This window comes from Gekko japonicus, unplaced genomic scaffold (genome assembly GCF_001447785.1).
Source record: "Gekko japonicus isolate JY-2015 unplaced genomic scaffold, Gekko_japonicus_V1.1 scaffold3338, whole genome shotgun sequence".
NCBI lineage: Eukaryota > Metazoa > Chordata > Lepidosauria > Squamata > Gekkonidae > Gekko > Gekko japonicus.
Genome location: NW_015165339.1, coordinates 138487 through 150107, shown reverse-complemented (window position 1 = coordinate 150107; position 11621 = coordinate 138487). Strand labels below are relative to the sequence as shown.

The following is an 11621-nucleotide window of genomic DNA, read 5'->3' as shown; positions in this document are numbered from 1 at the left end:
TCATTGTACACAGTACAACGAAATTAAATTCAAGTAGGCCATTATAAGGCCTCCTTCCCCATCATTATCTTGGAAAAGGTACCCGTTCCCTGGCTCATAGAACAAGACCATTCACACTGGAGGATGCTGATAATTGGCCTTTCATCCATGTGCAATCTGGACAATTTTGTGGCAGCTGCCAAAGACAGCCCACAGGCATCTAGTGGCAAATGGCCCTCCTGGGTGGGAGGTCAGATGCCCACCCCCGCTGACCCTATGGAAGCTTGGCTAGGGAACCACAAATTCTGCCAATGTCAGACGGCCAAGAGTCACAGGAAGAAGTAAGGTATGAACTTCTGCAAGGGACTTCCCAGCTCCTGCAATTTGAACTGGACTTGGGGCTGTTGTGGAAAGTGTCCCAAGGCCAGGGCCACTGAGACTAGGCAGTTGGTGGCTCCCTGGTAGGCTTGGCAAGTCATCCTTTCTCAGGCCCATGATGGCACCTGGGTCGAGCATCTGAGAAGGGCTAAGACACTGAACCAGATTCTGCAGAAATTCTTTTGCTCGATGCTGGCTGAGGACATGAGAAAATACTGCTGAGACTATTCCCGCTGTCAGTGGTGCTTCAACTGAGGGCCTACTGTGAGCAGGGAGGAAGGGGAAGAGCCAACTGAAAGGTGCTGCTGGAGAGCCAACTGCTGATGCTAACTCTGCCACCACCTCTCCTCTGGAGGCAAACAGGCAAGTAGTCAGAGGCTGAGGGGCAGCCTGCTCCCTCACTGCTCCTCCCCCTCTGTCACCAATGACAGCTTCAATGCTGTCTGTGAAGAAATGCATTTTGTCTTTGAAGGTTTGAAGTGAACAAAACCTTCACTCTGAGTTTTAAAAGTTTCCCCCCACTCTCTCTGGGCAGAGAACAAGCAGGAACGGAGGAAGTCAGTTCAGTTGTTTTCTAGACTTACCACAGCCCACCTTCATACAAATGCTAATAAGTCTAGACAATGGGATGGTCAAGTCCCCTCCCCCTTCAAGCAGAGAACAGAGATTTGGAGGAATTAAATACTAGAGAGACTCCATGAAGAAAATGTCTAGAATCTTCAGGAAGAGCTTCTCTGACTGGCCTGACCTGGTGGGGAAAAGGGAGGAGATAAAACTCAGGGGAGCAAGGAGGAAGCTCTCTTTTGTGATGGGTTCACCAGAGCAGACAGACCTCTCAACTAAGGAGGCAACCATTGACCATGTGCTGGCCGAATGCCGGGGGAAGGCAGGCAGTTGGCAAGTGGCTATTCTTCCAAGGATGCACAAGGCAGTAAACTGTCCTCATGGTGCCCAGATGCTGGGCAGTGGGAGACACAGAGGCAAGGCATCAGAACGTGGAAGGGAAGCTGAGAGTCCTGACCCTCCCAGGGGTAATTTCTGCAAAGGTCAAGTGGTGGTGGTGGGTTAGGAGGGAGAAAAGCCTCTCCAGGTGTTGAGAAAAACCTTGGAGGGCAGGGTGGAGTAGGGACTGCAGGCTAGAGGGGGGGCCCATTTCCCCACACTGTGACCTCTTCTTTTATACTATGTGTTCTGAATGAGTAAAACCTTGTCTTTAAAAAGTTTTCATTCATTCTAAAGAGAATATTTCATGGGATTTTCATGTCTCCAAAATAATTCATGATTTTTGAATTTGGAAAAACAGTCCTCAGTCAGTTTTCACCCATAAACTTGGTTGGTTCAGATAAAATTCACAGGTTTGGCAATTATTCATGGATTTGGAATATTTCTATGCTGCCTCTTCAGGGTCCTGCTTTTTTTAATTGTGCAATTTCTCTTCCTGTTTTTGCATTCTAAGTTTTTAAACAGCCATCTGTCTGAGAATAATGCATTACTTCGAAGAAAGTAAGTATGTAAAATGGAATTTCTCATTGTGACAGGTTTTGTGGCATTTTCTGTGGTGCCTCAGCTTGCTGAAAAAATTAAGATCTTTTTTGCCTTGGCACCTGCATATACATTCAGATACAGCAAAAGTCTACCTTTACAACTACTGTGGTTGCCAGCAGCATTTCTGAAGGTATGTGCATAATGATAAGTCTGATATGTTTTACATATCCAATTTTTCCAAGCAAAAATTGAAGATGTGCATTAGTGATGGGAAAATGCTCTTTTGTTTGGATCACTATTTGACCGCATTTTGGGACCTTCACCACTGTGTATGCAAAGTGTTAATTTTTTAAATGACTGCTTGAAATTGGTGTAAATTCTGTTGCATATATGTTGTGATGCACATTTTGCTTTGTGTTCCTATGGATATCCCTGTACCTCATTCAATGAACCAAATCAGTTTCACAGAAAGTAATATTAACTCTTTCTTTTACTTTCTCAAACATGCCACAATGATAGTAAGAGGTGTGGAATTGGAAACTGATGACCTGATATTTCCAAGATTGGATAGACAATATCTGATACTACAAAAGGCACTAGTGGTATTTCCCTACGTTGATAATTTCACTTCTGAGAATGTCAGAAATACAAGTCTGTTCTGCAGTCTGCTTGCTGTTTGGTTTTTTCCGTGGTTCTCAGGAAACAGAACGGGGGGAGGGAAGGGGCGGGGCTTCGCTCGCGAACGAGACGGAAGCCTCCTGAGAGCTCTCCCGGGCAACCCCTCGTTCCTGACGCCAAAACCGCTAACAAAAAACGGCTTTCTAACCGGCAAATCGCCTAATTGATGCTTAAAACCTTACTGAACAAGTAAGTGAACTTTAAAACTCACTCGCTGAGCTTTCAATCCGGCAATTTATACTCGAACAACCTAAGCGCATAAATTCAAAATGGCGACCAGCACATCACCGGCGCACTTAAACAACGACCCACTCACAAAACAAGACCTCATAGACATTTTCAAGCAACTTAAAGCTGAAATTCACGTCTCAATTAACGAGGCTCTGAAACCAATAACCGATCAACTTGAGGCTATGCAGGTTTCAATACAAAACGTAGCATTGACTGCAGATACGGCCCTAGAGGCGACAACGGCCACTAATGAAGATATACGAGGCCTACAAAATTCGGAATCATGGGCCCGTGAGAGAATCCTACTCCCGGAACATCGCTCAAGAGAGAAATATGTAAAATACAGAGGCTTCCCAGAGAAAGCTGAGAGGGAAGATGACCTTATTTCCTTCTTAACTAACTGGATGAAGCAGACACTTCCAATTGAGGACGACAACATTCCGGTGCTGGTAAGAGCCTACAGACTAGGCACACAATCCTCTAAAGAGCGAAAAGGCCCTAGAGATATAATTGCTGAATTCCTAGATATTAAAATGAAACAAAACATATTACAGCTTGCAAAGAGTGCAGCAAATCTCAAATTTAATGATAAAAGCGTTGCCATCTTCCCTGACGTGCCTACGGAAGCCCTGAACATCAGAAGGTCGCTCAAGAAAATTACAAGCCTTTTAAACGAGGCCAAGATAAAGTACAGATGGCTCCCAACTGGAGCTTTGCAGGTACGGAGAAATGGCACCACTCACCAGGCTGTAGACCTAGACTCCGGAGAAGTCATGTTAATAGCACTAGGCATCAACACATCTCCAGAAATGGAGATTGATCCTCAGAACAACAGAAAAAGAGCACGCCAAGCTACACCTCCCAAGTGGAGTAAGATTCCCATGCGTAAAAGACTTACCTTATGAACTGTGACTTTATTTGTTTTACTAACTTGTTTACCAACACTAATCTGTTTAAATTTATAAACTTCTGACATGCAAATGTTCGCATACAAAGCTGGAAAGCCGTTTTAAATGTTTTAAATGTTTTAATGTTTAAACTTGGCGGCGGGGGGGGGAGTCCCGAAGAGTGATCATAGTCCATAAATCAATGCATTTTCCTTTATTACTGTTATTGGTATGGGGGTTAGTAGTGATCCTATATATAAAGCCCTTAGGGCTTGGAGATGGGCGGATGCTCTCTCCTATGGATCACTGCACGGGGGAGGGGGGTAAAGGGATTATAGAGAACAGCTACCCAATGTTAACTATGTGTGTTATTGATGCAACAGGTTCAAGACGGTTGACACGACTGATGCCTCATAACTATTTACTTTATAAAGGTATATTTAATTTAAACAGGGTCATTAGGTATTATTTACTGACACCTAATGTTGTAAATTGCACTGTTTATATGTGGTATAAAACCAGTTACACCATTTTAACATGGATTCTATAAAGATTTTAACCCTAAATTGTAGAGGAATTAAAAACAAAATTAAAGCAAAACGAATTGCCAACGATCTTCGAGCCCAAAAGATAAATATTGTTCTACTCCAGGAGACCCACATCAAAAAAGAATGCAATGCCCTGCCTTCCAAGTGGTTCCCGACCCAACTACTAGCCTATGGTTCCAGCAACTCCAGGGGTGTGGCAATTTTATTTTCTGCTTCTACAAATTTTAAAGTAGACTCCTGCATGAGAGATAACTTTGGCCGCTTTATATTTGTTAATGGTGTCTTGAATGACCAACCCATAACTATTGCTTCAGTTTATGCTCCGAACTCCAACCAATGTTCTTTTATCCAGGAAACCCTATCAAAATTGGATAAATTCCGTACTGGCCCTATTATCCTAGGGGGTGATCTAAACTACACTATAGACCCACAACTTGATAAATCATCACCCAAGAAACCAAATTACAAGCGTAAATTCAGCCACTTACAGGACCTTTTAGAAAAACATGAACTAGTAGACATTTGGAGACAGCAGCACACGTCCGAAAGAGACTATACCTGTTACTCTCCAAGATTTAAAACTTGAATAGACTTTCTACTGGTTTCCTCGGAAATGCTTGGAAAAATCATAACATCTAGTATTGGCCTTTAAAAATGGTCAGACCACGCTCCAGTATTATGCACACTTGGAAATGGAAACAACAAATTTAAAAAACCAAGCTGGAGATTAAATAAACTTATTATGCGACCCAAAGGCATAAGATGCTCTTCGACAAGAGATAGTCAGCTACTTTAAAATAAACACAACTGATGACGTGTCCTCACACACCGTCTGGGATGCTTCAATAGCAGTTCTTAGAGGTCAATGCATCGCCATAATGTCAGCCTGTAAGAAAGAAAAACACAAAATTAAACAAGAACTTTTGAATAACATTAAGACATTAGAAGCCGAACATAAAGCCACCTGTAGTAAAAAAGTCTATAAACGCTTACTGGATGTCTGAAAAAATCTAGAAATGCTGGAATCCTCGGACATCCTAAAAGAAAACTTTAATAACAAGAAACATTACCAAACCAATAAATCTAAACACTTAAAACTACTATCGTGGAGACTCAAAGGTACAGAAAGGTACATAGGATGCTTAAAGAGCAATCAAAACACCATGCACACGGAAACTAGTGAAATCATCAAAATCCTGCACTCCTTTTATGAATCTCTATATACTTCTCAACACCCAAATCCTCAATCGATCTCAAACTATCTTCAATCTATTGAATCTATACCAACTTTAAAAGCTGAACATATTGAGATGATGGAAAATCCCATAACACAACAAGAAGTTGAAACTGCAATTAAATCTCTCAAAAACAATAAATCTCCCAGCCCGGATGGGTTCATCCGGAATACTATAAGGTGTTTCGTGACATACTTACTCAACCCCTGCTAAAGGTATGCAACGACATCTTAACATCAGGCACCATGCCACAAACCTGGCACACGGCAAATGTCATCTTGATTCCCAAAAAGGATAAGGACAAAACGGACCCAAAGTCATACCGTCCGATATCTCTATTAAATATAGACTACAAAATCTTTGCCCCGGTCATAGCTACTCGTCTTAACACCTTCATTGCTGAATATATCCAGAGCGACCAAGCAGGATTCATCCCAACAAGAGATATCTCGGATAACATCCAAAAGACCATAGATATTATACTCCACTGTCAACATAATCCAAAGTTCAAGTCTCTTCTAATGGCCATTGACTTCGAAAAGGCCTTCGACTCCCTAGAAATCCAATTCCTCTTATCCTTACTATCACATATGGGATTCGGACCCTCATTCATCAAATCGATACGAGCAATATACCAAAAACCGCAAGCCAAGCTTCTAATCAATGGAGACGTCTCAGAAACAATTTCACTCCACAAGGGCACGAGACAGGGATGTCCCTTGTCACCGATCCTCTTCGTGCTAGCATTGGAACCACTTGCCTGTGAACTTCGTCTCAACCGGGACTACAAAGGTATCTCCATCAATGATCACGAGTTTAAATTGAGTCTATTCGCAGACGATGTCATCCTCTACGTTTCCAACCCAATTCTTTCATTGCCCTCAATCCAAGCTTCTCTCAGTTCATTTGCCTTAGTCTCAGGGCTACAAGTAAACACTACTAAAACACAATTTTTTCCAATCAACATCTCCGCGAGAACCGAAACGCAAATCACAACATCCTACTCATTCCAATGGATATTGGACAGCGTACAGTACCTAGGAGTTAATTGTATAGAAATATTGAATTCTATAGGCTTCATGTCTCCCCTGGAGTGTACCCCTGCCTTTCCCTGAAATGTCTTTTTGATACCTTGTTTCCTGTTGCAAGCCAGATGGCTGACCATTTGGTCAGAGAGGCTTTATAGCCTGCCATAAACATTCCTTCACACGCTGGAAGAAGAGCAGATGCCCTAGTGGGCATGCAAACGGGCACGTAGGCCCATGGGTAGGTGGGACTCTTGGGATCTTTTGCTGCAGAGGGTGGTCCCCAGACCTAACCTATCCCCCACCCATTACCATGACAACCCCAAAGGTTAGACAACCCCTTCCTACTGGGATTGGCTGATGGCCACAGCTAATTCTAATTAGATTGGGGGTTTTAACTGTCTGACCCTTGCAGGAGAACTCAGATTCTTCTCTTGCTTTCTCTCTGTTCTGGTTGCATTTTGGAAGGACACTGAAATGCTGTTGTCTTGTCATGTGCTCTCTGGGAGAGACAAAGGGTTGCTTTGGAGCTGAGCACATGGCTGGAACCTTGTACAAAGATGGGACCTAATTCTGGACTATGGATCATCCTGGTAACTATGCAGATCTCTAATGTTTAGTTATCAGGGCTACAAGTAAACACTACTAAAACACAAATTTTTCCAATCAACATCTCCGCGAGAACCGAAACGCAAATCACAACATCCTACTCATTCCAATGGATATTGGACAGCGTACAGTACCTAGGAGTTAATATACTTCTGGACCTCTCCAAACTAGTGCAAAAAACCCACTCAACTCTACATGAAGAAACCACAAAAACACTAACCTCCTGGAACAAGAACAACTTCTCCTTGCACGACAGAATTTCAATATTGAGATCCCAAATATTTATACCTCTTCAGGACTCTACCTATTGGTATCCCAGATCGTCAAGTTAATAAGTGGCAAAAAGAACTCAAATAAATTTGTTTGGAATTCGAAACAGCCCAGAATCGCCTTCTCAACAATGAAACAACCAAGAAGAAATGGTGGACTAGCTTTACCTGACCTTAATCTGTACAGAAAAGCCTCGATCTTAACACCACTAATTAGGCAATATCATAAACTTAGCAACCCAGGCTGGGAAAGATTAGAAAGAAAAAATATTACTGAGACAACAGTCCAGGAACTTATGTGGCACGATAAACCTAAAGAAACAGAAACCTATACTTCTAACCCTTTTCTCAAAACATCACTAAAGACATGGTACGAATTCAAATCCAAGTTAACAAACAAAGGCTCACAATTAACCTCTTTCACCAGTCAACGATGGTTCATCCCGGCTCTCGCTTCTACAGCTTTCGGCGACTGGAAACAAGCAAAAATAACCAGAATTAAAGATCTACTACAAAATGGTAAACTACTAACAAAGGCTGAGCTAGAAACGAAGTACAACCTAAAAAATGGTTCGAATACCTTCAAGTTCAAAGCTTATTTAACAATTCGTCCTTCTCACAAGCCAGCAAATTGCCATTGACGGACTTTGAAAAACTTCTATCAAAACCTCCTCCAAAAAAGGGACTAATATCCAAACTTTATATGTGCCTCCTAGCAGTACATACAGAATCGGTCCTTGCCTATCAAAATCAATGGTACAAAGACCTAAACGTCCAACTAACTGAAGACAACTGGACTGAAATCTGGCAGACCCAGAATAAACTATCCAAAGTCTCAAGCATACGGGAAATAAATTCTAAAGTTACCACAAGATGGTACTTAACCCCATCAAAACTGACACACATTATCCCAAATACAACTCCCTACTGTTGGGAAAAGTGTGGGGAAAAGGCCACTTACTTTAATAATTGGTGGACTTGTAAAGAAATTCAAAAATTCTGGTCACAAATATTCTCCCACATCTACAAACTTACTGCTGAGTATCCTCTTATGGCACTTCAGAATAAACTTCTCTCCATAACACTGAGGAAAACTTGAAGAGGGTTTTTTTGGGGGGGTGTTTGTAGGTTAAGTGGAACATAATTAGATAAAAGCACTTATATCAACACCCACATACAAAGAGCCCACAATTGTGTAAGGTGAGAGAAAGGGGAAGCAATATGAAGTGGGACATTTAAATTTAAAATGCACTTTAAACCTGGGGGGTCTTTAGCAGAGAGAGTACAAAGTTGCCTGAAATTTAAGCATTTGCTTAAAATATATCTGCACCAGGAACCTGACTATTTCCCTATAGTAAATAAACACATCCTCTATTAATTGTAATGGAAATTTCCTCACATTTCTTTCCAATATGATAACAATATTCCTGATCTTTTCAGAAAATGATAATCATGCCCTTCCCAACATTATAATGGGGGGGGGGCAAGACTTTGGAATCAGGCAAACAAAATGGGGAAAGATTGAATACTTTCCATACAAAGTATTCTGAAGTTGGATTTTGTATGCATTCTCTGTTAAAAGATGAATGATCATGTGGCCATAATGACACTGAAACATACATACTCCAAGCAACCAACTTCTTAGTTGTTGAAGCCATTAAGCTGAATGCTGCCATCACCAGAAACCAAACTACTTGAAATACTTCTCGTTTGCAATAGTGAAGAAATTATCAGTAGGATTATCATGGAGTGCTTGAGTCAAGAGAATATGAGCATGGTAAATTCGATTTTTGAACATCTTCTTTGTGAAAATCGAGTCAGCAACTGGTTTCAAAAATCTTTTACCTCACAGCCTGTATAGACATTACAGCATAGTATCCATGTTGCCACCTTCATCTTGGGGAATTCTTGGAGATTTGGGGGCTGTGCCTAGAGAGGATGGAATCTGGGGATGAGAGGGAACTCAGTGGAGATGTGTCCCATGCAGGTCAAAGGCCAGCTCTTCCAGTTTGTCCCCTTCCTTGAGAGGTCACTTCTCCTATCAACATTCAGATTTCAAATTTAAATGTCCTCCTTCATATTTCTTCCCCTTTCTCTCACCTTACACATTTGTGGGCTCTTTGTATGTGGGTGTTGATACAAGTGGCTTTTATCCAATTATGTTCCACTTAACCTACAAACACCCCCCCAAAAAAACCCTCTTTAAGTTTTCCTCAGTGTTATGGAGAGAAGTTTATTCTGAAGTGCCATAAGAGGATACTCAGCAGTCCCATCCTTTTCTTAATCCCCCACCAACCTCTGACCTTTACAAGACATGGTCATTTTCTCCCAGCCTCTGTGTCAGGTCCCACCGCAATTCAACGGAGTACACAATTATAGAAAGGTATTACTTTATTGAAGCCATGAGTCACTGCACAGAAGAACTGTTCAGAATAACCCCAAGGACTTGGGTTGGAAAGGTTAAAGCAATTTCATAATCAATGCGGCCAATAGCTATGATTCCCGCCCGCGCCTAAGAAGCAGTTTTACGTGCCCCAAACCCCCGGAAACTCAACGGTAACTATGTTATTATTCCCTAACACTTCCCACGGTTTCCTCATTAAAACAAAGCAGAGCAGAGCAGTCCACATCTCTTAACCACCTGTGACCTTGGAAATGATAACGTTACAGCAGACAGGCCTGGCGTACACTAACAAGAATGCAACTATGAATATATGCACATGGTTATATGAACGGACCTCTGGGGGGGGGAAACACAGAAAAGGTACATTGCCATACACAGGTACGTAGGAGCCTATAGGAACATACAGAACATTTGGCAGCTTGCTAACATACTGCCCTCCCGAAAATTCACTTCCCATCCCAACCTCCCGGTCAGGCCGGGAGACCTCCCGGTTTGTCCAGGAACGTTCGATGAAACGTGCGGAGCATGTGAGGGGCCCGAATATCCCCTACTTCCACCCATTCGAGGTGCTGGGGTCCAAAGTCTTTCCATTCCACCAGATAAAACAAATTTCCACGTTTCAACTTAGAGTCCAGAATACGAGCTATCTCGTAATGTTCCTGGCCATCCACTAGGATAGGGAGTGGAGGCACACTTTCCCCCCGCCAGGGGCAGGACCCATTGTGTTTCTTCAGAAGGCTGAAATGAAATACAGAATGTAAGGACCTCAAATTCTTAGGCAGTTCAACATCAACAGCAACCTCATTGATAATCCTTCGCACTTTGAAAGGCCCTATGAATTTCCACCCCAATTTTCTACTGGGATGCAACATCTTGATATTTTTTGTAGACACATACACCAAGTCCCCAGGTCGCAGAGCCCAACCCTCCACTCTTCCTCTATCAGCCTGTTTCTTATAGGCTGCCTTAGCAGCATCCAGCGTCTTGCATAGGAGCGGCCATGCCTCCTGTAGGTTCAGAATAACACCACATGCTTGCATCACCCATCCCCAAGTCCTCCCCCCCCGAAAAGGCATAGGAGGGCTGTCATAGCCATACAGTGCTTTAAAAGGGGACATGCCAATGGACACATGGCAAGTGTTGTTGCAACAATACTCAGCCAGAGGTAATAAATCACACCAATCATCTTGTTGATAGTTTGTGAAACATCGGAGATATTGTTCCAGGGTTTGATTAACCCGCTCAGTCTGTCCATCAGTCTCAGGGTGATAAGCGCAACTGAGACCTCTCTCAACTCCCATGAGAAGCATGTCAGTCTCCTCCACTCAGCCTGGAGGAGACTGACAGGTTGTTCATATCAGTGCGCCCAACCACGTGCGACTTGGATCCGTGCCCCTCCTGGCTAGTTAAAGCGGGCCACGAGGGGTTTCGAGGTGCACTGCGGGAGATTGTCAACAAGTCCCTCGTTGAGGGACGATTCCCCGGAGCACTCAAGGAAGCGATGGTCCGCCCTCTCTTAAAAAAACCATCCCTGGATCCGGCCGAATTGACCAACTATCGGCCGGTTTCCAATTTGCCCTATTTGGGCAAACTTATAGAGAGGGCGGTGGCAGCACAGTTACAAAGCTACCTGGATGAGGCCTCCATCCTCGATCCCTTCCAGTCCGGCTTCCCCCCAGGCCATGGGACAGAGACTGTTCTGGTTGCGCTGACGGACGACCTCCGTAGGCATCTGGATCGTGGCGGTGTTGCTGCACTGGTGTTGTTAGACCTGTCTACGTGGGGATAAAGGGGCTTGCCCTTCAATGGCTCGTCTCCTTTCTCCAAGGTCGGGGACAGAGGGTGGCAATGGGGAATCAGCGGTCCCGAAGGCACCCCCTTGAGTGCGGGGTG

At 43.3% G+C, this 11621-nt stretch overlaps 1 protein-coding gene across 1 annotated transcript in view; it reads left to right on the top strand.

Annotated features, from left to right (window-relative positions):
• Positions 1 to 11621, top strand: part of LOC107109844 (lipase member M-like) — a 36891-nt gene that overhangs the window by 13249 nt on the left and 12021 nt on the right. Inside the window, exon 6 of the mRNA XM_015410553.1 lies at positions 1896 to 2032. Within this exon, the coding sequence (XP_015266039.1) occupies positions 1896 to 2032 (137 nt within the window). The remainder of the gene's footprint in view (positions 1 to 1895; positions 2033 to 11621) is intronic.